Source organism: Vanellus vanellus, assembly GCF_965231255.1.
Source record: "Vanellus vanellus genome assembly, chromosome: 2".
NCBI lineage: Eukaryota > Metazoa > Chordata > Aves > Charadriiformes > Charadriidae > Vanellus > Vanellus vanellus.
The window spans coordinates 1,074,285-1,102,091 of record NC_138906.1 but is presented as its reverse complement, the minus strand read 5'-3'; the positions used below and the strand labels follow the sequence as shown (position 1 = coordinate 1,102,091).

Below are 27,807 nucleotides of genomic sequence, written 5' to 3'. Positions count from 1 at the left end.
ATGGCGGCGCTGGGGTTGCTGCTGCAGGCGGCGGCGGCCTGCGGCTCGGCCGGGCCGCTGCGCCTCTGCCGCTGCTACCGGGCGGCGCCGGGAACGCGCGGGCTCTGCACCCGGCTGCCGGCGTCCGAGAGCCCCGAGGAGGCGAGGCAGGAGGAGGAACCGGCCGCCGCCGAGGAGGAGGAGGACTCCGCCATGGTGAAGGGTGAGCCGGGGGCGCGGAGAGGCGGGGCGGCGGCGCGGGGTGGGGGGGGTGAGGAGGAGGAGGAGGAGGAGGAGGGGGAGGAACAACCGGCGGCGCCCCCGGTGTGTGCGGCCCGGTGGCCGGGGAAGCCGCGCCGCGCCGGCTCCGCACGCAGCGGAAGGGAGGAGCGAGCCCCGCTGCCCGGTGCTGGGAGGAGGGAGCGTGAGCACGTCCCTCCCCCCCCCCCCGCGCCTGCAGCCGGGCCGCGCCGCGCCGCCCGCCGGTTCTCCGCTCGCTCCGGGCGGCTGGGCTAGGCCGCATCGGGCCGCCCGCAGCCCTCACCGCCGCCTGGGAGCCGCGACCGGTACGGCGTGGCCCTGAGCCACCCTACGCCGGGGAAAAGGGCTCCTCGGCGGGATGCGCGGCAAAGGAGAGGAGCCGGCGAGCTGCGGCGGGGTCTGCACGCACGGCTGCGCCGCCGCCGCAGGTAACGGGCCGGGGGCGGCCGGTGTGCCCCGGGAGGGGGGGGTCCGGTGCAGGTAGCGCGGAGAGCTCCGGCGGGCAGCGAGGGCCGAGGCCTTTGTGGCAGCCCCCGCCGCGCCGGGCGGGCGGGCGGCGCTCTTTGTTGGCGCGGAGAGTTGGGTTTCGCCAGAAAACAGAAAAAAGGGGTGCGGAGCCCTTCGGCTCAAGGTCGCCGGTTTGAAGCCGGGCCGAGGCGGCCCTGGCTAAAAGTCCTCGCTGTTTCTGATCGCCCGCCGTGGCCTGATGTGGGAGGAAAAAAAAAAAAATCATAAATGGAGTTTTCGCTAGAAATTCTGATGGATTGAGCACGCCCATCGAGCATCCGCCAGGAAAACTGCTCTGCCGTCGCCGCACAGCAAGTTCCGTTAGGTCAGAGCTGGAGCACGCTGCGGGCCCTTCGGAGCGTTGCTTTATCCGCATTTTGGGTACAAAGGGCTTCGGTCTGGCCTTCCACCAGGTTGTCTTGCTGCCTGAGCCAAATGAAACGCTAATCAAGATACTGACAGCTCTCGTTAATATAAATCCTGCTATTTGCAGTGTCCATAAATCTGGCCAGGGTGATGTCTAAAGTTTGGAAGATTTCTTTGCTCTTTTGGATGTCAGTCCTTCTGCCTGTGACAGGGTTGCATGTGAGAGGGCATGAGGTTCAGGTGTTTGAAGGGTAAATGCTTTCCTGCTGTGCAGGAGGAATCTTTTAGTTTTTTAAAAGAATGTTTGAAAGTGTGTTTTGATGTTGTGTTTTGACAATTGCTTCTCGTTAGATTATGAAGGGTGAAGAACGCTTCTAGTTTAGAAAGATATGAGTAGTTTTATGCTGGAGCTTACTGCTTCCAGGCTTTGCCTTGAACTACTACACTTTCCCTTTTTAAAATCACTGGTTTGCTTTGAGTTTTGTTTCCTAGGCTGTAATCCTCCACTTTGGCAATTTGGTTTACTATTGCATAAAAACTTCTTCGTTGTTTTTTTTTTTTTTTCCCCCTCTTCCTTATGTGTTTCCTTCCTGCCCCCCAGCACTTTTTTTTTAATTGTTTTTTCTCTGTAGTTTCTGAATTCTTTGGGTCTTAATTCCATTTCAGAAGCCTTGCTGAGCGTTATCTTGTAGCTCAGAGTCGGATAGTCTTTAATTGTTGCATTCAAGCTGTTCAACAGAGCAAATTAACTTACTTCTAAAGTAAATGCTAAACAACCCCCAAATTATTGTTTAATGAGCTGGTTCAGGTGTTGCCTGAGAAAAGTAGTAAACCAATTATATTTTTTTTCTTCCTTCTATTGGACTTCATTCCTCAGCACTTTTTCTAACGTACTTTCAGAGAGTGCTTTAATACTTTACATTTGGGCTCTGGTTTGCTTTCCTGGAGTTCCTGTTGCCACTGGTGGCTCACTGGCGCAGTTCTGTGGTGACTCTCCCTGTGAGGTCACCTGGAGCTCAGGGGTGTCAGTGGGGGATGCCCAGCAGCCATGTGAAGGCCGCGTGGGGAGACCCTCCTGGGATTGGAAAGTCTTCCGTCCTTCCAGTTGGTGTGGCGGATTGACCATGGAAGGCTCTTCTGGTGAGAGTTTTTGGCGATAAACTGGTGTCTAGTGAGCTGTCCTCATTTGACTGCTTTTGTTATTAGCCTTGGATGGAAAAATCACCTCTGATCTGAGGTCAGCTTAAAAAATGTCAGTGTTATATTGGTGTTAATGTCTAAGGCTTTGCTTCGTTGGCCTAGACGGTGGAATTTTGGACCAGAATCTGTGATGAAGAGAGCTGCTCTGCCTGCTCGGTCGTGACTGTGGCACTTCTCGCTCATTACTGAGACTTATGTGATCTTGACCTCTGTTTTGCTCTAAGAAAGAGTCTTTTTCTGAGGCTAATTAAATTTGCCGTCTCATACTATCCCAGAAGAATTTAGGTTGGAGTGGAGCTCTGGATGCCGTGTGGCCTGATCCCCTTCTCAGAGCAGGGCCAGACTGGAGCGAGTTGGTCGGGGCTGTGTCCAGCTGAGTTCTGAACATCTCCAGAGATGGAGGTTGGCCATCTGTCAGTCTTCTTCTCGGGTGATCTCACTTACTTTTGAAGAAGCCTTGTCAGTTTTATCAATTTTTAAGTTTTTTCTTGTTTAAGCAAGAACTGCACATGTCTCTTATTACTTACTGTGTGTACTTGAAAGGAGCCTTGGGTCGGGGTCGCTAGATGGTGGTTAAAAAAAAAAAAAATCAAAAAAAGTAATACTGTTTTGGTTTAGTCCAAACCAAACTGCCAGGTGGAACCTTTTCTGTCTCCCTCCATCTCTCCCTGGTGAAACATGTCTAGGCTAATTCCTTATGAAATGAATATTATGGAGCCACAGGGCTTTCTTCTTCCCTGTGAATTTTTGATGCATTAGGAGCATTCTTCACTGACTTGAATTTATTACTGTGGGGGCTTATATCTTGATGAGTGTTGTATTTAATAGTTTGTCCTTGCCGCTCGTTTGTTGCTTCTCCAGGGGAGAGAATTTGAGGGGAGACAGAAACTGTTAAAATCGATCTCATGCTCCTCTGTCTTCCTTGAACAAGACTATGGGCCATTTTATGTGTGCTCTTGTTGTACCTGACAGTGTCTTTGCTTGTCAGATTTGTTGAGGTTAATAGAAGGCTTAGCCACTACAGCTGGGAGCCTTTTTTCTTCTTTTTCTCTCAGTGTTGCTTGGAATTATCATTGACTTTCACAATCAAGTTAAGCTAAAGCACTCACTGGCTTTGAGGAACTTAAATTAGTTAATTGGCTTCTTTGATAACCCCACCCTGAATTGTCTGCCATCCAAGACAGGGTTTTAATATTCCTTCGTGATCTTGGAGCTGTGGTGTGGACATCATATTTGTTTCTGACTTGACAGGAATTGAGTGTGAAAATCAACTTTCTTTTGTTTTGAGAGTATTCGGTTATACTCCTTGCCTCTGCAGGGCTGTGACTACCACTAATATGATTCCTACCCAAATACCCGTTCTCGGCAGTGGGAGAACGAAGACGCTCTTTGGAGGAAGATGCCAAGAAATCCAGTCTGGCAGGGAAGGAAACATTCTGCAAATTCAGTTCTGCAATTTTGGATTGTTTCTTTAAAAACTATGAGTGAGGCATGGCTTCATGCAAGATAAGACTCTTTCAGCTCTTGAATTTAGGATAAGAATGGGCTGAGGGTAATCCATCAAGCCTTAGAGTCACTGTTGATATGTCAGATGGTACTGCTGAATATGGCATTGTCAGCTGTGAAGAATACATTGTGTCTCGGTTGGTAATTCAGAGTCTGATCTGCAAGCCAGAACTAGGCTTTGTTATTTAGAGATCCTATTCTTCTTTGCTTTAGAATGGATTAAATATTTAGTCCTGACTGAGGAGTCACCTCAGAATGTAAGAAATTGGCTCTGTCATTAGGTAACTGCATTGGAGGGGGGGATGGGACACACGTTTAAAAAGAATGTACTTCTTACCTCCGCCTGTTTTTTATCACAAAATTTCTCAGGGTATTGTTTTTGAAAGGGGAAGCAACTGGAGGCCAAATAATACAGGCTGGTGCTAGAGGGTTTTGTTGGGGGTTTTGGTCAGTGTTTTTTTGTTTGTTTTTTTTTTTTTTTTTAATTTCTCATTTATTAAGTGAATTTAATAGTGCATTTGGGAATTGTGTTAGCGCTCCTCCCTCCATGCGTCCCAGCGATCTGGAATGGAATGGAACTGCTGAATGCCAAAGTCTTAGTCACTTTTCCAGTTTTCTTGAACAGGTCAAAATTTGAGTATAGTGGTGCTTGCTGTACGAGTAGGTAGAAATGTCAAATTTGCTGTATAATTACAGAAAATTGTCTTGTAGTTCTTTGTTAGGCTGAGAGTGTTTTCATGGTCTCCTGGCCAATACATAGAAGGTAATTCATGGACAAATGGTGTTCATAAATCAGAGTACTTCCTGCGTATTCCCCTGAAATTGTCCAAGAGTTTTGCCCAAGTAGGAGTGAGAAACAGCAGCCTGTGGGCTTTTTTTATTCTTTATCATGGAAGATACTGTGGGTGACCATCAGGCATAGGAGAGTGGTAGAAAGCCCCTTGTGTGTTGCCTGGTCTTTTCCACCTTGGTGTAGTTGAAGGAGGTTGAGCAGGCAGCAGTTCTGATCTGTTCGTTTTGAGGCTGCCCTCTAAATACCAGCTTGTCTTCTACATACCAGGTTGAAAAGTAACGCCAACCTGAGCCAGTTCCAGCTGCGAGTCAGAATTAGACAATTGTCAAATTACAATGCGACCTGTCTTCAAATGATACCCAGCTCTTGACATCCTTATCGCAGGCCACGGAGGTTGTATTTCAGTGTCTCCCTGTATATGTTAAGGAACCCAAATTCCTGCTCTATCTGGTCTGTTTGGCTTCTGAAGGAGTTTTCTCTGAGATTCAGCTGGTTCTTCAAAACTAAGTGTCCCCAGTAATTGTTTTTCTTTCTGAGCTCTGGATCAGCATGCTGTGCTTTTGTTTGTTTTTTTGGAGAGGGTGATATCATTGTGTTTTGCTCTCCCTTACCCAAGTATCCACAGTCTGACAAGCGTTAGGCCTGCAGCAGTACGACATAACTCTTTTGCCTTCCCCGAAGCCTCTGTGATTTCCCCCTTGGTCAGCTTTCAGATGAGCTATCGTAATAGATCCTCATGACTTCAGTTTCCCCTCGCTGAGCAACTGCTTGGAGGATGCCTTTTCCATGTGCCTGTATTACAGACGCTTTCTCTTAAAGGTTTGCTTTTTCTCTGGAGCCGGTTACTGTGTATCTTTGTTACAGCAACTCTGCAGTCGGACTTTTCAGCAACACAGTGGCAGATCTTGGCGATGCTCTCATGAGTGTGACTTGGGTCATTTCTCCTCGGGTTTGGTCGATTGATCTGAAATTCCACATTCTGGCAGTACTGATGATCAGTACTGATGATCACGTGTTACTGACTTCTCACTCGTTACTGAAACTTCCCCTGAGTACCTGTAGAGAACTAGAAGCCTTCTAAAAAGTAGTGCCCGAACTGATTGATGGTCTGCAAGAAGATCAGTGAAGTTCTGACTGCCTGGGGAGCGTGCGTTTGTGATGTTGGGTGAACGTAGGGTCAGAGCTGCTTAGCTGTGCTTGCTGCTCCCAGAATTGGAGATCTTGTTCTTCTCTCCTGTTGCCTTGCACTGGTTTTGGATGCCTGCAGGTCTGTGCAGTTGGATGATTTTCTTCTGAAGCAAGCAAAAACCCACATGCTCCCTTTTTCTGGTTTAGCTTTCTGTCAGATTAGGGCTGCAAATCATCTCTCTACACGTTTGGGTTTGGGTCAGAGCTGGAGCAGTGGTGGTGTCAGAGAAGCGGCACCTACCCCTTGCCGCGATGACGACCTGTTAGATCTGCTCATTTGTGGGAACTGTTATCACGTTAAACTTAATCTGGTCTTGATTGGGCTGCTGCTCAAAATAAAGGCTCTCCCCTACAGTGCTGGATGCAAGTGATGCGTGTGAGAGGTGAGTTGGAGTAGCTTCCTTGCCAGCTAAAACTGCTGGTGTTGGCATCGGGGAGGAGGCTGGAACGTGAGGTGGGTGTGACATTGCTCTGTCTGGGGGCGGTGTGATTATTATTATTGTGTGGTTGTTTTTTTTTTTAAATGACTGATTTGAATTGATCATTAATATTCCCTTTCTGCAAGTGCGGTAGCCTGAGCAGCATTTCTCACCTGCTGGGGCAGGGGACCTGTGCTTGGCTCACCGAGTCCTACCTGCCGCCTCAGGCACTGCTTCTCGCCTTCCTGCTTGAGCTGGTTTGCCTCTAAAGACTGTGTTGGCAAACTTGTTTCCAGGGGCTTCTCTGAGCAATTTAGTACCAACCCATATTCCCAGCCTCTAACCAAGCCATGTCAATAAATTCAAGGCGAAGGGACTAGAAGTGAAATAGAAAGTCCCCAGATGTTATTGCATGTTACTACTGATGGCTGGATTTAGTGTGTAGCTTGTGTGTTGTCAAGACCCTTGGTTTAACCCTGCAGTGATATGCGTGGTTCAGGAGGGGGATGCAAATACCAAAGTCTGTTCAGAGTAGTTATTACTTGTTTGGTTTTTTTTTAATGTTGAAGAATGACGAACAGAGCCTCTTTTGCTTCCATAGTGGGGAAGGAGCAGCAGCTGTATGTGTTAATCTGGGCTTTGAATTCTGTCATGGGATATTTGTATTCAGATTCATCTGGTATATGTAGTCTGTTGTTTTTTTTCAGTTGATAGTGTATTGTTTGGGGGGTAAAAAAAGTCTTTCTAAACTGTTACATGATTGTTAGTGTCACTGAATCATGGAGTCAAACTGTCAGTGCTGCAGCTTTAACTACAGGATATTCATACTTCTAAAAGAGGGGGAAACAAATAATCTGTGCATTTCAGAAGTATGGGACATACAGTATTGTTGCCTGTTTTGGATTTGCAGTGTCATCTTACATTTGGAGCTCAGGAGACTTTGAAGTCCTGTGTACCATTTTGCTGATGCCTGGAGATGTTGTAGGTGAACCACTTAATATCTCTGCTTACTTTTCTATCTGTAACCTTAGAGACATTAGTGCTCACAGAGCTGCAGCGAAGCAGGTGTTATAACATGTCTTGGAACAGGACTGCACAAGAAGTATAAGACATTTAGTTCCTCTGTTGGTTTTTTTTTTCAGATTCCAGAGACTTATTAAAGGAATTTCCACAGCCTAAAAACTTGCTCAACAGCGTGATTGGACGAGCCCTGGGCATTTCTCATGCAAGGGACAAGCTGGTGTACATCCATACTAATGGGCCAAGAAAAAAGGTAATCCTGTTGTGCTGGGGAGGGGTGGTGGGTAGGTGTGTTGCATATGGAGTGGGACCTGAGCCAAGAATACTGCTGATCCTGGAAGTAACTCTAAGAGAAAATTATAGAAGTGTGTTATTTCCATGCAAAAGTTGTGTGATAATCTCTCAAACAAGAAATATTCTCACTTCTTCCTGTTTCTTTTTATTTTCACGTACTTTAATAGGTGTATATAAATGTACGTCTTGTCCCTCTCCTTTTGTGTGGGGAAGGATGGATTTTTTTCTTTTTAGTAGTTTGCTGTAACCAGTGTTTCTCAGCAGAAAGACACGTAGTCTGCGCTTAAATGTGTTGAGCGATGTACCCCACTGCCGTAGAAAATTAAAATTTAAATGCTATATTTTAGACCATAGTAGGCTTAGACTTTATTGTAGATTCTAATAGAACAAATGCCAAAGCTTAAAATGCTCAGTTGCAATCAGAAAAGAAGAATTTGTTTGCAATGGAGGGAGGCTTCTAATACTACTTAAGGGCAAAATGAAATACAGACACTTTTTTTTTTTTTTTCTTTTTAAGTGAAGCAGAGGAATTCCAAGCAAAGTTTGCCAAGTAGTCTGAGCTCTTACTGGGATGCGAGAGGCCTAGACCCAAATCCGTGCTATAAACTGAGCAGAAGTTTTAACTGATGGGTGCTCTGTGTGATGGGTTTACCTCCTTTTATCATACCAGCTCTCATTCTAGAGCAGAAAGCCCTTTCCAGCTGAAGTTTAACTGTAATGTACATTCCAGGAAAAGATTCAGTTCTGATGGATTAACGTTTTCCAATAACATTCTGTCTAAAGTTTCCTAGACAGCTTTTATTGCCACATCCTTTTCAAGCATCTTTGCATTTTAGGCAATACGTTAGTAATGGTTACTTTAGAGTTCCTTTATTATTTGTGTGTTTGTTTTTCTTGCTTTTCCTCACGCAGTAGTGCAGTTTCCTAAGTTAAATTTTGGAATACCATAAGCAATGCCTCATCATTTCAGTTTTGTGATCAGTTCACATTCTTGCTAGCACTTAAATAGATTAATGTTGAGGATAGCTTCAGATTAAAAAAACAAACAAAAAAAACAACAAAAAAAAAACCCCAAACCTTAAACCAATAAAGGAGCTCTTGGAGCAAATCAGGGCTGGATCACAAAACCCCCAACCCCCAGAAAACCCAAAACTAAAACCCAACAACCCAGCAAAAGTGCGTGGGGACAGAAGGACAAGTGGGACAACCTGGAGGAGTCTCAGTTGGAATTGAGCAAGGCTTTTTTGTGAGCACCAAGTAACTTGGCCTTCATGAGACAACTTTTTCTTCTCAGCAGGTCTGTGCCTTTTCATGCAGAGCCCCTAGGCAAAATACGCAGCAATTTCCTACAGTGAGATGAGATTCAGATGGCAGGCAGGCAGCCAGATGTAGACTGTTGAAAAGTCAGGAGCCTTTTCTCTAGCCTTATAGGTGGGGTTTTCCCAGCGGACTTAAATGCCACCTTTCATCTTTGCTGCAGAAACGGGAGAGAATTCCTTAGGCATTTCCCTCCTTTGAGCCTTGCAGAAACTCAGCTACAGCATCTGCAGGTCCAGGTGTAGAACGAGTTCTTGATTTGGAGCAGTTTTTTACAAAGGGGCAGGGTTCAGCTTTCAGCATTCTTTGCCTCTGCAGGTTTTTCAGCTGCTCTCATCCAGCTGCACTAGGATAAGAGGAGCTCTGCTGGTACTGTTAGTTCTCTTAATAGCTTGTGTTGGGCAGCGCAAACTGAGGGCTGGGTTCTTGTGTGCCCAGTGAGTATGGTACCTGCATGGGTAACTGTGATGAAATATGCTGCTAGTTAAAATTACAGCAAGGAAGCAGTTAGGAAGATTTGCTTGCCATTGCAACTGGAAGTATGTCAGAGTGTGCGTGTTGCTTCTCAGGCATGGTCTGGTACACTGCAGTGTACATGGGAGCAGTTACTTGGAATTGTTCTGGTAATGAGCTCTTGGCATTTAATTCCTCCGAGCTGACACTCCGCAGCCTGTGAAGTGCTGGCCCAGAGTATGTGGCACTGTGCTGGAAGTCAGCCTGGCTTCTGGGCCTGAGCCATGCAGCTCCTGTGTGACTGTGGACACCTCGTATTCCTTTCTGAGGCTTTTCTTTCTAAGTTACTGGAATGGAGCTTCCCATAAAGGGACTGAACAAGGAGTTTGTTTGGGACTTTCATTTCTAGTTCTCTTCTTTGCCTGGAGTTCAGACATGTTTCAAGTAGGTATGCTCCTGGTGGAGGAGAGAGGTTGTTCTGTACTGTCTCAATTTACTGGTTGTCTTTGCTTTTCAGAAAGTCACTCTGCATATAAAGTGGCCTAAGAATGTGGAAGTGGAAGGCTATGGGACCAAGAAGATTGATGCCGAGAGGCAGGCAGCAGCGGCAGCATGTCAGCTCTTCAAGGTGAGCTTATGCTCCTCCTTAACTTGAAGAAACAAGCCATTGAGTGTGCAGGCCTTGTCTGCTCCGGTGATACGATTTCTGACTTTGATCTCTCTCTTTGCCTGTTCACTTTCTTAGTTGGCCTATCTGTTAATCAGGGGTAGAGGGTGAAGTCTCGAGCTGTCTGAATCTGTTTGAGCTTAAAAGCCCACTTAACTGTGGCTAGGCATGAACTCACAAAATTCTTTGAGTTCTGCCCTTTGTTCTTTATGCCCTAGACCTTAATCAGCTTCTCTTAGCCTCAACATCTATGGTGAGAAGTAGAGCTTCCCTTGGGTATATTTGCTGTTACTGTTCACTAAATCACTCTTCTGCCAGTCTACCCGTGTATATTTGCAAGCGTAGTGCCTTCAGAGGCTCTTGTTTCCTCTTCATGTAAGCCATAGTGTGTCAATTACGTGTTCAGTTTTACGATTACTCTTTTAAAGTTATGCTAGTCTGCCGCTTATTTATGGCTGGAAATGGTTGATATGTGTGCGCAACCAGTATCAAACAAGTACAGTAAAGTTAAAGGTCTCAGTTTAAGATATGGCATTACATAGCAGCTACCTGACAGTAAGATGCAGTTTTATTGACAGTTCTGCCACTCACTGTTGCCTGTTAACCCTGAGCAAGTGAGTTTGCTTTTGGAGTTTCCCTTTCAACTGTCGAGTAGGAACAATGTATCTTCCTACTAAGGAGCCTAGAGAAGGTGCTGCAGGTGCTCTGACAATAAGAGACCTTTTTGATTTGCTTGTAGATCAAGAAACCTGCGTTAAGAAATAACTGTTTAGTTTTTAAGTTAAGCCTTCAGAAGTTAAGAATTGCAGCATTAAAACTAGCAGTTTCTTCAGCTGGCCTCCGTGCTTGGGCTAGTTTCTTTAATCGTGTGATTAGCAGAACCTGCTTCACTGACTGACTTCATTTCACCTGAAGTGTGGTTGGTGCTCCTTCAGTTAACATTCACTGGAAATGCGTAACTGTTTTATCCTCACTGGTCAATATGCAATGAAAGCATTGTTTCCTGCTTTCTTTGAGAGCCTAGTTTTCAAAGGAAAAAAAAATCCTACCTACACTTAGATTTTTCTCCAGTTTTGGGAAATAACTGAACTGTATTTTCAGTATAGAACTAAAAAACCAACCAAACAAAAAGAAACCCCTGAAGCCGTAGGTTCAGCACACAAGGTTTTGAACTCTGATGCTATGCCAGCTAAACCTGTAACCTGTCAGAAGACCTTCGTGATGGGAGGCCTTGTGCAATCATAGCTATAGAAATAGCTACAAATACTGTTTTAAATAAACAGAATCAGTTCAAGAAAAGTAGTAGTGCCTAATTGGTGCAGAGACTGTCTGAATATAGTGGCTTTGAGTACAGCAGCTAGCAAAGTGAATTCTTGCTGTCTTAGGCTCTCCTACAGCATAAAATAACACAGCCTTATCTAATACGGGGCTATTGGGAGGCCTAAAGATGTAACTCTTTATTGCAGCAGACTGGTAAGACATGGTGCATGTTGCACTCTAGATGCGTCTGCAGCTTCATGTAAGGTTCAGTCCTAACTAGTGGTAGGCCAACAGTAATCAGGAACTGTTCTGTTTCAAAAACTGCTGGGTTAGGGGGATCTTACTACTGCTTATACAAATAACTGGTCCTGTGAAAAGGAAGGAGATGAACCATTCCCTGAATTCTCATCTTGTGTTATCCAAGATCATACATGTTTAGACTAGCCTTTCCAAAAAGATGCATTTCGTGCTCTGAGGTGGGTTTAAAAACTTTAGAATGCTAAACATAGTTTGTAAAATACCAATAAATCTTGGGCCGCCCTTACCAGCAAGCTGTATAATGCTAAGCAATTGTGTTCTCGGAAGTGAGGTTAGTGAACAGATTCCCTTCTTAAGAAATAATGACAGGAGGAAAGCTTTAAGTTTCTGAAAGACCCTTTTCTTCCTCTCTTTTTCTGTGGGATATGAGGAAATTGCTCCTGCGTTTCTTTCCTTTACCAGATGTATTTTGGTTTCCTGTAGTTACCCATACCTGTCTCTTTACTGCAGCTAGCGATGCTTTTTTCTCTTGTAGGGCTGGGGTTTGCTGGGGCCCAGAAATGAGCTCTTTGATGCTGCAAAGTACCGGCTTCTCGCTGACCAGCTTGGCTGTCCTGACGAGAGGTGGTGCTCGGAGGGCAAGTGGCGCTCCAAGTCCGGACCTTCTCTTGCTGACTTGTCAACCTGCTGGCGACGGATGGAGCCAGACGATTCCATCCAGCCCATGGAACAGGGCAGGATGCCTAAAGCAATGAGGAGAGAAGAGCTGGAGGAGGGGGAGCTAGAAGAAGGGGAACTGGAGGAAGGAGAGCTGGAAGAAGAAGCAATCGATGTTTCTGATTATCTACCTATGGCACATCAGGATGCTCGAACCCCAGGCAGAGATGCAAGGTAGGTCTGCCCTGCTAGCTGCTAATCCAGGGCAGTAAAGAAGAGAGACTTTTCTTTGTAGCTGATGCACCCCTGCAGTTCCTCACAGCTGAGCTGAAGCTTCACATGTGGCTGGTGTGGTCTGTAGATGGGGCAATCACTGACTACTGTACCATTCTCTTTGTGAGCAGTAGTGGGGCAGCCTGGTCTTGTACTGGGCTGTCATCACAAGGGAATGCACAGGCGTCTCCTCTGGAGCCTTGCCCTTTGGATAGGCTGCGAACTGCTCCTTACCTGCCTACCTTATTCTCCTGTGCCAAAAGCCTCCTGGCTTCCATTCCCAGAAATTGTGGATGTGCACTTAGACCTTTTTTGACCACCCTGGTTTTGAGGGCAATATTAAACCTGCTGCTTTTCATCGCCATGGTTGCTTGCTTGACTATATTCTAGGAGCGCAAATCTTTGGTTTTCAATAGTCAGCAGGAGTAAGATCAGTAAGACCCTGGTGGTGGTGGTTGGTTTTAGGGATGTTCTTTGGATTAACAGAACTAATAAATAAATAATTCTGAATATATGTTGATGCTATCTAGTTTGTAGTGCTAGTTTAAAGGTTTGATTGCTTTTTAGTAGGTGGCTTGACTGGGCTGGGTGATTGTTCTATGACTGACAGATTTTAGTAGCAAGATACAGCTTGACTTTTCAGATGACCAAAATTATCTGTGCCTTTGCTACTCAGTAGCAGACCTGAAGTGAGGTGGGTCTGAGCATGGAGTGGGTATTTGTATATCAAACTGTTCTCATCTTCCATCTAGCCGAGGAGGGAGTTCCATTGAAATGACAGACGACAATACTGCCATCCGTGCCCTGACACAGTTCCCACTTCCCAAAAATCTCCTGGCCCAAGTGATTCAGATTGCAACCTCTTCCTCCACAGTCAAGGTAAGGTGCTGTTTCACCCCTGCCAGGGATGAAGCTCAAAGACTCCAAACTGGAATCACTTTGGATGCTTCTTTTGAGCAACTGAGAGCTGGGGAGAGAAGGGAAATTAAAACTAGGCCTAGAAAAACTAGCCTGAAGAGCAGGGAAAAGACTTTGTGGTGAGAATTGAGGAAATATCTTAAAAGAAGCATGAAGAATGTTGTTACTTGAGGCCAGGGCAATAGAGGAGCTGCTGTCTGAATGAAGGCAAATATTTTCTAAGGTGAAAAAGGCTTGCGTTTCCTTATATATCTGCAACAAACACAAGTTTGTCTTACTTGGAGCAATGTGTAATTTCTGTGCTGACGGAATCTTTCCACAACTCAATTCTTGCCAGTATCCGGTGATCCTCCTCCTTGGTATGTGTCACCCACCTCCTTTCCAGACCTCATGTGCTTAGCAAACAGTAGCTGTTCTCCACCCTATAGGCTCTCAGTGACGTTCTCCATGCAGCTATCTGCTCTCATTTCTGCTTAGCCAGTGCCTTGTGAGGCAAAAAAAAACAATTGAAGCTCTGCTTAGAAATACTGGGGTGTATTTGAAAGTGCCTGCCTGGTTATGTAGACCCTTAACACCGCCCCAAATCTGATGTTGTTTATGGGTCTTTTAGGAATACATGCAGTTCCGTACAGTAGGCACCAAGACCAAGATCTGCAAGCTCACGCTCCGCTGGCCCTGTCCAATGACTTTTGCTGCCAAGGGCCGTCGCAAGGTGGAGGCAGAAAACAAAGCAGCGGCGCTGGCCTGTCAGAAGCTTAAGGTAAGTGCACATGGCTCCTCCATCCCATGTGTAATGTGTCTATGGATAGGGGCTCCTTGCCCCCAACTTACGGTATTTGAGCCTGATGGGGTGATACCTGAAACTTCCTGACCTTTGATTTCATGCTTAATGAACATATATTTCCAAACCTTAGGATTCAGTCTGAACTGCTGTTGTACCTCTCCAGTGTCTAATCTGTTGTGCTTGTTTTGAGCCTGCTACAAAGTTATGTGTGAGGATCACCCTGGAAGTGTTAGCCTGGTCTCTTGGCCACCTTGCTGCTGTCTGCTAAGAGTATCTTCTCGTTCTAATCTGGACACATTGCTGCGATAGTTTTACTGCAGACTAGAGTCAGCAGAGGGGAAGTCCAAGAAAATAGTGCAAGACTTATTGACTTGGCACAGCATACCAGAACCATAGCAGCAGAGTTAACGGCACTTGCAAGGGGGCTTTGTCAGATACAATTGTGGCTGCCGTTTCTTTGATGGGTCTGGTTAAGACCTTCTAGCAAATGTTGTGCTGGGGGCAGGTAGCGGTTGGCTCCAGTGTGTCTGTTTCACCAGAATTGAGATGAGATCACGTCTTGTTTCTTGCTGTTGAAAAACACATGGGACCCATGTGCTCTATACACCATCACTTTGTATGCAGCAGTCTTGTGCCTGATAGTGTTGTTTGCCTCTTCCTCTGCAGAGCCTTGGCTTGGTGGACAAGAACAACAACCCCCTCAGCCATGCTATGTACAACATGACTTCGCTTCGGGAGCTTGGTGAGAACCAGAGGAAACCCTGCCACATCAAAGTCCCTGAAGCAACCCTGCGCAAGATTGAGAACTATCTGAATCATGTAAGGCTTGCTCAGCTGTCTAAGAACCACCTTTGGCTGATCTCATTTAACTTTAGGAATTGCACGTGGGTTGAGAGCTTCATGCCCAAATGTTGAAGGAATTCATAACTTGGTAATTTGCCGCAAAAACTGGTCGGTCTCTGCTGACCTTTGGGGAAGGGAGACTTTCTGGGCAGTGGGCCTTCTCTGTGTGCATCTGTGACATTTGCCTGCATTATTTGGCTTTTGGGATGTTACAGGGTGCAGTTTTGGCTCACTTGTAGCCTCTTTTGTAGGCTTACGAATACTGCCTCATGCAGGTGTTGGTTCCATTAAACTCTGGTTGTGCCTCGTAGCTTTACAAGGACCAGGGGCAGATACTTGCACATCTCCCTTGGAAGTTTTGTACATCAGTGGTGGGTGCGGGTCCTCAGGCACCTGGTGGTGCTTTCACCCAGGAGATCCCTCTTCCTGGTGGACCAGTGTTGAACAGGCACCCACGGGAGCTGAAGCAGTGCCGAGACAGGGTTCCTTAGGCGTGTTTGCTGTCAAAGCAGGAGTTAGCGCTAAGGTGAGGTTGAGTGTAGCTCACGTACAAATGTTTGTATTTTACTGAAGTCATTGAAAATAATGTCTGTGTTTGGAAGTTGGCAAGCCACTGATGCAGCATGCTTGGGCCTGCTCAGTAAGGATCTCAGGTGATCTTCACAGTATCTTACAGATACCGTAAAGTAAACGAAGCAGTAGTGAATGCCCTAGAAAGCCAAGACTGCACCTAAGACAGCAGCCGCTTCTGAATGACCCGCTGTAAGCGGCTGAACTAAGGCGTAGAAAAGTTTGAAAAACAGAAGCATCTTTAAGGAGCTTGGTCTGCACCCCATGCTTCTGTGACCACAAACTGTCACACCGTGCATGGAAGGCTTGGGTTTGTGTCTCTGAATAAGGCTGAATCTAAAAGTACTGTTTTGTAGCTGAACTCATAACCCTGCGAAAATCTGGGCCAATGTTTTGATTTGTGTTCTAGACGATTCCTGACCTATTGTTGCTCCTTTTAGTTCTTCCTGTGGGATGTGGGACTTCTGCTTTTTCTGTTGCCAAAATGGAATATTTCTGGCTTAGCTGAATGCTTACATTTTGTGCAAGTTACGTGTCTGGGCTTCCTGAGGGAGAGAAGGGTGGTGGTGTAACTTGATAGTTCCCAAAAGTTGTCTTTGAGGGGCCGTTGCATCACTTGCATGCAGCGTAGCCGCTGATTTGGAGAGCTTAAGTTACTGTTTTGTGCCTGTCAGTTAAGGCATCAGCGCTAATACCCCTCTTAAAATAGGGGATGCAATAAAGAAAATGCAGGGAGCTGCCTAAGTTAATTCTCACTTTAAGTAGCCTCAATTCAGAATATATAATATTCAGAATAGAATAGAATTGAATTCAGGCCAAGTTACCTGAAATCTGAAGAGACTTCAGCAGAGCTTCATGGTCATGGCAAAGCCGGTCTGGCCGAGTCTGTTCCAGGCACTTGTTTGTTTCTGTCCTTCTCGGGACTGGTACTAATCTTTTTGTCCCTGCCAACTTTCTCCATCTCCCCAAGTATCCAGTGGACATCAGGGAATCCAGGCCCCGGATTGCTGATGACATGATGAACCTGAGCAAGGAATCTGGTGCGATAAGTGATGCAATCACGGGGAAGACATATATACCCATGTTGGAAGCAGAGGAAGTGCGCCTTAGCCAGAATCTCCTGGCCCTCTGGAAAAGGAGAGGATCCTCATGGCAGGAGAGCCACCCGCTGCCAGTAGATCCTCACAAGGACACCATCCTATCAGCCATCGAGCAGAACCCTGTAGTGGTAATAGCAGGAGACACAGGCTGTGGGAAAACCACGAGGATCCCTCAGCTCCTGCTGGAACACTACATCCTGGAGGGACGTGGTGCCCGCTGCAATGTAGTGATCACCCAGCCAAGGAGGATTAGCGCCATCTCGGTTGCCCAGCGTGTGGCACAAGAGCTGGGTCCCAACATGAGGAAGAATGTGGGCTACCAGGTGCGACTGGAGAGCAAGCCACCCGCCAGGGGAGGAGCCCTGCTCTTCTGCACCGTGGGTATCCTGCTGCGGAAGCTGCAGGGGAACCCCAGCCTGGAGGGTGTCAGCCACGTCGTGGTCGATGAGGTCCATGAGCGAGACGTCAACACTGATTTCCTGCTCATCCTGCTGAAAGGCATCCAGAAGCTCAACCCTGACCTGCGCCTGGTCTTAATGAGCGCCACAGGAGACAATCAGCGTTTCTCACATTACTTTGGGGATTGCCCTGTGGTCAAGGTGCCGGGTTTCATGTACCCAGTGAAGGAGTACTATCTGGAGGAAATCTTGGCCAAACTGGGCCGGCACCGACACCGGCACTACGAGATCAAGGTAGGTGTGCCGCATGGAGGTTAAGCTGTTTCCCTTGGATGAGGCACTGACTTTTGGCATATCAGCAGGGGAGAGTTTGGGCCTGGAACTGGTCCCTCTTTCCTGTGGTTGTTGGATGGTGTTTGCTTAGCTTTAATGCTACGTCAACTCTTGTGAGGTAAAGTCAGTTTAGTAGAATCCCAGAGTATTTTGATTAAATTATGGGCAAAGATTACTTCAGATTTCGGTCTGAGTTTCCCTCTTTAATGTGAAGTTTGTTTATGTTTGAGTAAGCTAACAGCTCGTTGTACTTGTGTATGCATATACATAGATGCAGACTTGATTGTTGCGTACTCAGTGCAAGCCTGGTCCAAGACCAGGGTAGTTATGGCTTACAGCAGTCTGTTACCTAAGTGCTCTCCACCCTGCATGAGTGAGTTCCCTGATTGCTGCTTTTTGCAACTAGTCTTATTGTTCCTCTGGAAAATGCCCCCCAGACATGTACTCTTTGCTGCGGCTACTCTTACTTCAGTTGTGGGTCATGGAGTCACAGAATTATTGGTGTTGGCTGGGACCTCTAGACATTTTCTAGTCCAGCCTGCTGGACTAGAAGCTGAGAGCCCATTTCTCCAGCCTGTAGAGGTCCCTCCCTGTGGTTGAGTAACTGTCTGGTGTATCAGCCACTTTTCCCAGTTTTGTATCATCAGCAAACTTGCTGAGGGTGTCCCATTGCCTTCAGGGCAGCCTTTCTGTTTCTGTCGTGGCTGGGATTTTTACCTGCACTTTTTAAGCTGGCCTGATAGGTGTGTTCCAAATTACTGAGATACAAAAGCTACGGCTTTGTGCCTGGTGGCTTTGAAGTCCCAGGTGCATAAGGCATGGTTTTGTCCCCCAAAATTTCATGTTAATTTTTGTTACTTGTTAGGTGCTGCTTAGTAGAGGTGCACAAATCTCAGTTAGCTTCCAAGTCTGGAGAATGGGAAAGGGACTGTGTATTCTCAGTGCACAGCAGAGGAAACTGGCAGCAGTTGTGACCAGAGCAGGTTCCAGATGGAGCCCAAACCAGGCTCCTGAGGTTCCTGGCTCCTAGTCCTGGGCAGGCGATCCAAATACAGGCATTTGCTCTCTCCAGAAGATGCTCTGGGAGGCTGTGTGCCTTTCTGCTGTCTGCTAGATTGCCACTCATTTGTCTGCATTTGTCCTCCTGTTTTATCCAGCAATCGGATGACGAATGTGTCCTTGATCTTGATCTGATCACTGACCTCGTACTCCAGATTGATGCCCACGGAGAACCAGGTAGGTTCTGCCTTGCCCCCTCACTCTTTCCTTTTGCTGGGGGGTGGAAAATGAACCCTGCAGAGCCCAACGCTTTGCAGAGAAAACATGATGCTGATTTGACTTCTAGAAGGACACCTTGAATTCCTGTTGAACTGAGTGGTCTGGAGCAGTGGGGCATGAGCTAATTCCTAGTCTCTGGCTGAGACAACATCAGAGTCCTCTCTGTATCTCAGTGTGCTGAGATACGGCTGTTCTGGGGTGAAGGGCAAGACTTGTCTGTGCTCCAGCATTTGTGACCTTGTGCTGCATGACTTAGTTATTTTTCTGTATTGGAGACCCATCCCTGTTAAATATCTTTGCTTGGGAGGAGATGGTTTTAGTGAAAAAGGCAGGACCCTCAGATGACTTCTAAGAGTTTGAAGTGTTTCAGAGCTAGTAGAAGGTACTCGCTGTCAAACTACAGGTATCCTGGTTTCTTTCTGGCTTTAAAACCTTGCCCTAATGAGTTCTCAGAAGCAGATACAGCATAGGAGGCGTGAAGTCTAGACAAACGTTCCCCTGGGTCTGACTTCCCATAATGGCTGTACCTGTCACTTGTTCATGATAAGTATGATGCAGGTTTCCTTAGAGGTCAGCTGGCAGGGGGCATCACAGACCGGGGCCCTGCTTTTCTTTGGGTATCTTGGGCTAAAGGTTGCTGTGGACTTGGGGAAATAACGTGTGCCCCTTTTATGCAGCAGAAGCAGTTTCTGTGTCTCCAGCTAGGGAAAAATGCTTGGATTTCTAGGTCGCTCATTCTTAACTCTTGCTCTATTTCAGGTGGGATCCTGTGCTTCCTCCCTGGTTGGCAGGAAATCAAAGGAGTGCAGCAGCGCCTGCTAGAGATGCTCGGATCTCAGAACAGCCGGTACCTCGTCTTACCAGGTGAGACTGCAGGGCCAGACCTTATCTCCCCAGGATTCAGGAGAGTGGATAGGCCAATTGACTCAATGAGCCCCTTTGGCTCTTGTGCTCTGATACAGAGCAAGCTTGTATGCTCTGATGTAAGTACCTGCTGTGTAATTGTGCATGTTAAGCGCAAATAACTCCTCCTAGCAGAGGCCATCCAAACCGGTATGTGATCAAAGAAACTGCCTTCCTGTTTGCCTGCAGCAATTCAGAATTAGGCAAGGAGGAAACTGCTAAATTCTGCATTGCTGTTAGCTGCACACTGAGCCTACACAGAAAAGATCTTCAAGACCTGTTTTGTGGGATGGAGATGTACTCTGTAGCTCAGCTTTGATTAGTGAATTTAAGGTTCTCTATCCCAGGAGGGTAATTTATAACAAAAGGCAGTATTACTCTGCGAGGCTATAAGATTTTTGGAGTTGGTTTGTTCAAGGGTTTTTTTTGTTTGTTTTTTAATGGTCCTCTATTCAATGTCAAATAAAGCCAGCCAGGAGCACAACATTGAACACCTCGTTTGCTAATGAATGCAGGTGTTCTTTTGTGAAAACTGCATGTTCTTGTGCTCCCCTGCTGTTCTGTGCGGTTACTGGGAATTTCTCCGCATCACTGATCTGTAATAGGGCAAATATGTGATATAGAAGAGTTACAGGCCCTTGCTGATAACCCTTTTTGACCAAGTGAAACCAAATGACAGTGAGGATACCCCATTCCCCTGCCCCATAGGCCTTTTGAAAAGAGGGAACTGCAGAACTGGACTGTGGGAGGGAGTGGGACTTCTGCTTGGCGCCCAGGGATATTTGGGTGATGCCATTAGCCTCTCTGGGATGGGAAGTGATCAGAGCTCCTGCTGATACTGAACCATATGTTCAGGCAACTGAAGTAAGGCCTTCCAGAATGATGTGGGGAAGGTGTTTCCTGAGGGCTGGCTGGCAGGAAACTGCTGACAATGACCATCAGTATTACAAGTGGTGTCCCCATCCTTGTCCCATATTTCTGGACATGGAAGGTGATGGTACAAGAGGGTTGAGAATCTCTGCCCACCTTGACCTTGTACTGCAAAGCAGCTCAGCAGGGCAGGACTGACTATTTTTTATCTCCTAGTGCACTCCAACATCCCCATGATGGACCAGCAAAATATCTTCCAGAGGCCTCCACCTGGTGTCAGGAAGATCGTCCTGGCCACCAACATCGCTGAGACCTCCATCACCATCAATGACATTGTCCACGTGGTGGACAGTGGCACGCACAAGGAGGAACGCTACGATCTAAAGACGAAGGTACTAACACTTTCTCGCCTCTGGGTGCATTTGGGTCATAGTGGAGCTAATGGATGTTTTCACAGCAACATTTGAGATGCCATTAATTGGATGATAGAGCTGCTTCCCATTTGGCCCCTGGGGCATTGGCACTGTGTCTCTGTTTGGGGACATCATCACTCAGACAGTGTTTGCCTTTACCACGCTCCCTGCCAGGCTCCCCATCAACTTCTGCTGAACAGGCAAAAGTCTGGTGTCTTCAAAGAAATGGAATGCAGATCCTGCTCGCTTCCCATCTCTCTGTTACGCCATCTAACTAACTTCTGTAGCTTTTCCGTTTGCTTTCTGCTTTTTTCTATGATTTCACCATAAACTTCTCTTGTTTGAAGCTATCTTGACCCCACTGCCTTAGCTTGTTAGTCAGCTTTAAGGGGGAGGAGCTTTACACTGATCTCAGACCGTGTTTCTGGCGGCGTTGGGCCCTGCGAAAGCTCTTGTGTGTAAGCTTTCACAATAACGTGAAGGCAGCTGTGCTACTGTTGCTCTTGGAAGAAGGGATTCTGGCTACACGCTGCTGCCCCTTCCCCTCCCTGTGCTAGAGCATCTTACAGAGCCAAGTGGCGATTCACACCTTGGAACAGTTCTAGTTTAAAAACAATCCAGTTTTAACCCAGTTCATCTCACTGTGCAGACCCTGCCGTGCCTGTGCTAGCATGCAGCGGGGCTGGTGTGGGGGGAGGCAGGGACCACGCTCTGCTGGCAGCTCCCAGCAGGGCAGCGTGGTGAGCTGCTGGTGTGGAGCCAAGGCAGGTGTCCAGCAGATGGCATCAGGGTCTCATCCATGCACTGAGCAGTTCAGACCTTCACGCTGCTGCCTGCTAGAGACCGGCATTGCAAGGTGTAGGAGAGTGGGAAAGGCTTCCCTTGCCCTTTAGCAGGATAGTTGATAAGTCATGAGGAGTTTCTGAGCTCTGTAGACTGGATGGAAGGCTGCATTTAAACATGACACAGCGCCATGACAGCATTCATCCCTAATCCTCCTTCTCCTAGGTGTCCTGCCTGGAAACGGTGTGGGTGTCCAAGTCAAATGTGGTGCAGAGGCGAGGGCGAGCTGGCCGCTGTCAGTCGGGATTTGCCTACCACCTCTTCCCTCGTAGCCGCCTGGACAAGATGCCAACTTACCAGGTTCCAGAGATCCTACGCACCCCACTGGAGAACCTGGTGGTTCAGGCCAAGATCCACATGCCGGAGAAAACGGTAAGCACAGCACATGCCTTGCAAGACTGCAGCTGGCTGAACCAGCAGGATGCGGCCTGCCTGGTGCTAGTTCCAGAGATGTGATTTGACCGCAAACACGAGTAGGAAAAAACCAAGATGCTGACGACTTTAGTTCTCACTTTCCTAAATGCAGTGCCATCTAGGGACGTTAAGACCAGGAAACGTATAGATTACTTAGATTACAGAGTATGTCTAAAAGACTCGGCGAGAATGGCGAGGGCTGAGCTCATATCCCTGTAGGCAAACAAAGAGGGAACCGTGTTGCAGTCTGGGGCCTTGGGGCGGAGCAGGGGGCTCCCCAGGGCTCTCCATATTCCTGTAAGGGAAATGTGCCCTTTTTTATTCTTTTCCCTCCCCCCTGCTGTGTTGCAGGCAGTTGAATTTCTCTCCAAGGCCCTGGACAGCCCTGACATCAAAGCTGTGGATGAAGCAGTGATCTTGCTGCAGGAGATCGGTGAGCTAATGCTGTGTTCTGGTGTGGGTGTGATGGAAACATGTTTGCTGTCTAAACATGGGAAGTGGGAGTTGGCACAGGATCCTGTGGGACGGACTGGGCAGGATTGTCCCTAGATAGGGATGGCAGCTGATCGGGACTTCCCAAACCACGCATGTTATGGTGCTATTTTATTTCCCATGCTGCTTTGCCCAAGAAGTGGGGAGAACTTCACAAGGTTTAAAAGAACGGTGGGGTGGGGGGGTGACGGAGAAAGAAAGGAAGTTGTGATCTGGAGTTCATGGCTGGGGTCTTGTGGATTGTCATCTGGCTGTGACAGCCTTTTCTTTGGCCTCAGGTCAGTTAAGCACCCAGAACCTCCCAGGTCTATTGCAGGCACCTATGCTGTGTGCCTCTTCTGGAGGTTATACCAAATCTTCCAAGCCTGGGAGGCGGGTTCTCCTGGCAGCTCCCCGAAGCCACCAGCCACCACTTTGGCCCCAGTCAGAGCTGATGGATGTGCCCTTGCGGGTGGCTCTGTTGCAGGCGTGCTGGACCAGCGAGAAGCCCTCACCACTTTGGGCAAACGCCTTGCCCAGATCTCTACAGATCCTCGGCTGGCAAAGGCCATTGTCTTGGCGTCCATCTACCGTTGCCTCCACCCTCTGCTCGTCATCGTTTCCTGCCTCACCCGGGACCCCTTCAGCAGCAGCCTGCAAAACCGTGCGGAGGTGGACAAGGTGAGGAGCCCCTCCTAGAGGGAGGTAGACAGCAGGTAGGGCAGGGGCTGCTGCTTGGCTGACACGTGTTTCTGCCTCCCAGGCCAAGGCTGTTCTGAGCCGGGAGAGTGGGAGCGATCACCTTGCGTTCGTCAGAGCTGTGGCAGGCTGGGAGGAGGTGCTGAGACGCAGAGACAGTCGTGCCAGGGATAACTACCTGCAGGACTATTACCTGTACGGCCCCAGCCTTCGCTTCATCAATGGTGAGTCCCACAGGCCTTCTCCCCTTTGTCCCCTGAAAGGGCTGAAGCACTGGTGAAGAACGTGGTGCAGAAACGGGGTAGACTGGGCAGGTGACTGCTGGACTGGGCACAGGTTCTGGTTGTGGCACTCACGAGCACAGGCATAGCCCCCGATGCCAGGGAGGCCACAGGCAGGACAGGTCTGTCCTAGCGCCAAGGCCAGAGCTGGTGCTGCCCTGCTGAGGTTATTTCATCCAGTGGAGTGAAGGAGAAGGTGACTCTCTCTCTCCCTGGGACTGTCTCCACTCTGTAGGCCTTGTCAAGCAGTTCTCTGAGAACCTCTACGAAGCCTTCCTGGTGTCATCCCCATCTGACTGTACCATGCCCTCGTCAGTATGCAACCAGTACAGTGAAGAGGAAGAACTGGTCAAGGGAGTCCTCATGGCTGGGCTCTACCCCAACCTCATCCAGGTACTGGTTCCTGCTGTGCCATCACACTCCTGGGCTCGCTGGTCACTGTGGGTGACACAGGGAAGCATCGATGTGCCGGAGACGCTTGTCATCTCTTGGGAGTATGTGCCCTAGGCAGGCCGCCTGCTTGTCCATCTGCCTGCTGCTCCAGCGCTGTCCCTGGACCCCTCCTCGTGAGGAGCAGCCCCTCAGCCTGTGCGGGTTCATACTTGGGTTCTTGTAGCTTGGTCTGGGGGCCATCAAGGTGGCATCTTCCTCCTCCTGTTTGCCGCCCCTCACACGGCATTCGGTGCCTGCCAAGTCTGGTCACCCCCACATATGTACTCTGCTAATGCAGCAGAGCTTCTGGAAGTGGAGGAACACACGCGCCCCTATGCACACGTAGGAGGGACAGTTGTGGGGCAAGCCGGGCTGGCTGCTTGTGGGCAGTGCCTGCTGGCGGGGCGAGTGTTGGAGAGGATCTTCTCCTTTCAGGTGAGACAAGGCAAAGTGACCCGTCAAGGGAAGTTCAAACCCAACAGCTACGCGTACCGGACAAAGGCTGGCACCGTTCTGCTCCACAAGTCAACAATCAACAGGTGGGTGATGTATGTGTGTCTGACTGTGGGGACCCCACCCCGTGTGCTGCACAGCACCAGCTGGCTGTGCTGGGGACCCTGGCACTGCCGCCGACACGTGTGCCAGAACTGGAGTATGACACATCTCTGCCCGTGGTTGACAAAGCTGTTCCTCCGTGCAGGGAGGCGTCCAAGCTGTACAGCCGCTGGCTAACATACTTCATGGCGGTGAAGTCCAACGGTGGGGTGTTTGTGCGGGACTCCTCCCAGGTCCACCCGTTGGCCGTGCTGCTCATGACCGACACAGATATCCATGTCCGAGGTGAGTGCTGCAGCAGCTGCAGGGCTGATGCATTCTGCATGTCCTCTTGTGCCGCTGCGGGCTGCTCCTGCCGTGCCTGATGCCCCGGGCACTGCTCTCCTACAGCTCTACCGCAGTCTGAGGGGCTGCGAGGTGGCTTCCCCCCCTCTGCTCTGAGCAGCTCAGCTGCTTCCCTTGGCCAGCTATCTCCCCCTGCTTCCTGAGCTCGTTCTTTGGACCAGGTGTTGCTGTCATGGGGACACAGGGGTGATGATTTGTGAGCTGTTCTCAGCTGTAGCTTTCCAGGGAGACAAGGCAACTGAGCCGCAGGCAGGCTGAGCATGTGCCGGGAGGCTCATCCCTGAGGAATGACGAGTCAGGCTGCTCTTCAGCCGTGGCTGGTGTGTGGGGAGGAGCCCTTCTCCCTGAGGATGTGTTGCTTTAGCCCGTGGGATTTTGGCAGTGCTGCAGTTGGTCTCCAGCCGCAGAGCTCAGACGGGCTGCACAATCAGTCACCTCCTGTGGGAAACAGTGGGAGGATCCCAGTGGGATGGGTCCTAGTGCTGCTGGGCTTTTGTGGGAACTGTTTGGCCCAGTTGAGTCCCAACTGGGCTAAAATGAGCGTGGGGAGGATGGAGCCATCAGCGCAGGCTGGAACAGGTCAGCACCATTCCTGCTTCTCACCTCCTCTCTTCTTCCCACCAAGATGATGGCTGGCGAGCAACAGTCTCCCTGACAGACAGTGATCTCCTGGTGCTGGAGGGAGACTCCTACACTATCCGCCTCCTGCGTGATTTCCGTGTATCGCTCTCCAAGATGGTGGAGACGTGCCTGTGCTATGAGATGGCGGCCATCCCTGGGGACCTGCACCACCAGCACAGCCAGCTGCTCGACATCCTGGTGGATCTGCTCAAAGGCCCTCCTGGCAGCTTTGGCGCTTAGGCAGAGCTGGAGGATTGTGTGGGGACTTGTAATTTGTATAAAGATGTTCACAAATGTTTATTTAAATAAAGTTCTATTTATCCCTTGTGAAGTCATCTCTCTCCATCCTAGAAGATTAATGTTGTCTGAATCTCCTGCTGTCGGCTCCGTGCATGGTCACCGCATAGGAAGAACCAGCGCAGTACAGCCTGGAATGGACTGGGAGTGCCGATGGACCCTGACGCGAGCTTTGTGGACACCCACCTCCTCCGCTCTTAACAGCGTCAGTCCCTGAACTGGAACGTGAGGACGCGGCTGCTGCGGGCCGTCCCCTGCCCCATCCCCACAGGGCCGGGCTGGAGCAGCTCTGGTGCCAGAGCTACTCCTGGCTCAAAAGGAGGACGGATGTCTCGGCTTGCGGCTGTGCCTGCTCCGGGGACAGCGCTGCGCTGGGCAGAGCGTGGATCAGCAGCTCCGGTGCAGGGCGCTCGATTGTTGTCGTCTTCGCTCTGGAAGACATCAGAGGGGGGGAATCCCTGAAGGCGCCGGATGGAGGTGACATTCCACGTGGGATCGCTGAGCCTCACGGCGGGGCCCTGCCACCCCACAGCGCGAGCGCAGTCGTGGCATTGAGTGTGAGATGTGACTTGTCGTTCCTAATCTGCCTGTATTTTTTGTCCTCTTGCGTTGTTATTTTTCTTTCTTTTTTTTTTTTTTTTTTTTAATTATTTCTTGTTCTCCCTACATCAAGGAGGCCGGATCCCTGTAACTTGTGCAACACAGGACGTGATTGTAGATGCCAGTCTGCCTGTGAGCGCTTTCTCCTGCGGGAAGCCAGGAGCATAGGCACAAAATCCTTTGTTTTCTATGAACAGGGACCATGTTTCTATGGAAGGAGGATTGTGACAGGCGCAGCACTAAATGAGAAATCCAGAGTTTAATCCCAGCTTTGCCTTGGATTCCCTGTCAAATGAAGACAGTGACCTACCTCACAGGGCTGTTGTGAGGCTTCGTTAACATTTGTAATGCATGTGAGCCCTCGGGCTGGACAGTGCGGGAGAGGAACGAGTACTTCACATGGGGTTTGTGGGCGGCGGGGCGCAGCCGCAGCCGTGTGCCGGCTCGGGGCTGGCAGTGTCGCAGGGCTGCGAGTGGTGCTGGAGGGAGGAGCGGCTGCCGATCTCCCCGGAGCTGAGCAAGAGGCAGTCGCAGGGTTTGGGATCATTTGTTTTTATTCATCATTTCTTATGCTCTTTGTATCTGAAATCAATGCGACGTTTGACCGCACCAGCTAGGCCGTGCTCTGCTCTGCTCTGCCAGGAAATGGAAGTGCCAGAAATCCCTCGGCTGAGTGCGTTTCTGCGGAGGGGAGCGATGGTGAAGGGGTTCCTGTCCTGGCAGCCTCTGCCCCTATGTGGGTTGGGAGCTGCTCTCCTCGGAGGCACCACTTGGGTCTCCTGTTTGTTCCCTACTAAGATTTAATTTACTTGTCATGGGCTTTAATTAAGGGAGCTGTGGCCTCTGCCATCTGAGCTGAGGGGTGTGCGGGAGCCCCATGCCTCCAGCGGCTGGGGGTGAAAAGCACAAGGCCGGAGGGGCTGGTGGCCAACTCCAGCAGGGAGACCAGGGCAGGAGCTGTTTCTGGTCTCCTGCAGCCTCTGGGCTCCACGGTGAGGAGCCAGTGCCAGGCCCCGGCACTCCCGCAGCCTGTGTTCACTCAAAACTTTTCATCTTCATTTCACTTGCTTGAGGTTGTCACTATTATTTGACCAGTGTTTGTTTCTTTTGGCCTGTATAATGGGCAGTATGGTTTTCCCTTCCAGCAGGTTTAAAAAAAAAAAAAAAGACAAAAAAAAAAAAAAGACTAAGCTATTGTCTAAATGGTTCAGAACTAGTGTGATATTGGGATACTTCAGTGGCTGTTATGTGATACTGGATCTTTTTACAACATAGATTAAAGACAATAAAAAGGGATAGAGTAGTAACTGCCTCTGTCCTCTTCATTCTTTTTTTTTTCCGTTTATTTTCTTTCAAGAGGCTTCTCATGTTTTGTTTCCACCAACTGTGGGACTGTGCTGCCTCCAAATCTGGTGGGTTCT

At 48.8% G+C, this 27,807-nt stretch overlaps 1 protein-coding gene across 1 annotated transcript; it reads left to right on the top strand.

Annotated features, from left to right (window-relative positions):
* DHX30 (DExH-box helicase 30) lies at window positions 1-27,689 on the top strand (the record flags this gene model as incomplete). Its single annotated transcript, XM_082499279.1, has 19 exons — window positions 1-202; window positions 7,362-7,492; window positions 9,821-9,931; window positions 12,024-12,379; window positions 13,171-13,297; window positions 13,947-14,096; window positions 14,787-14,939; window positions 16,504-17,325; window positions 18,522-18,600; window positions 19,402-19,506; window positions 20,632-20,807; window positions 21,837-22,043; window positions 22,437-22,518; window positions 23,044-23,237; window positions 23,320-23,479; window positions 23,772-23,929; window positions 24,404-24,507; window positions 24,669-24,808; window positions 25,494-27,689. The coding sequence occupies 19 exons, from the start codon at window positions 1-3 to the stop codon at window positions 25,727-25,729; spliced, it is 3,693 nt and encodes a 1,230-aa protein (XP_082355405.1). The 3' UTR covers window positions 25,730-27,689.
* Window positions 27,690-27,807: the final 118 nt, after the last annotated feature.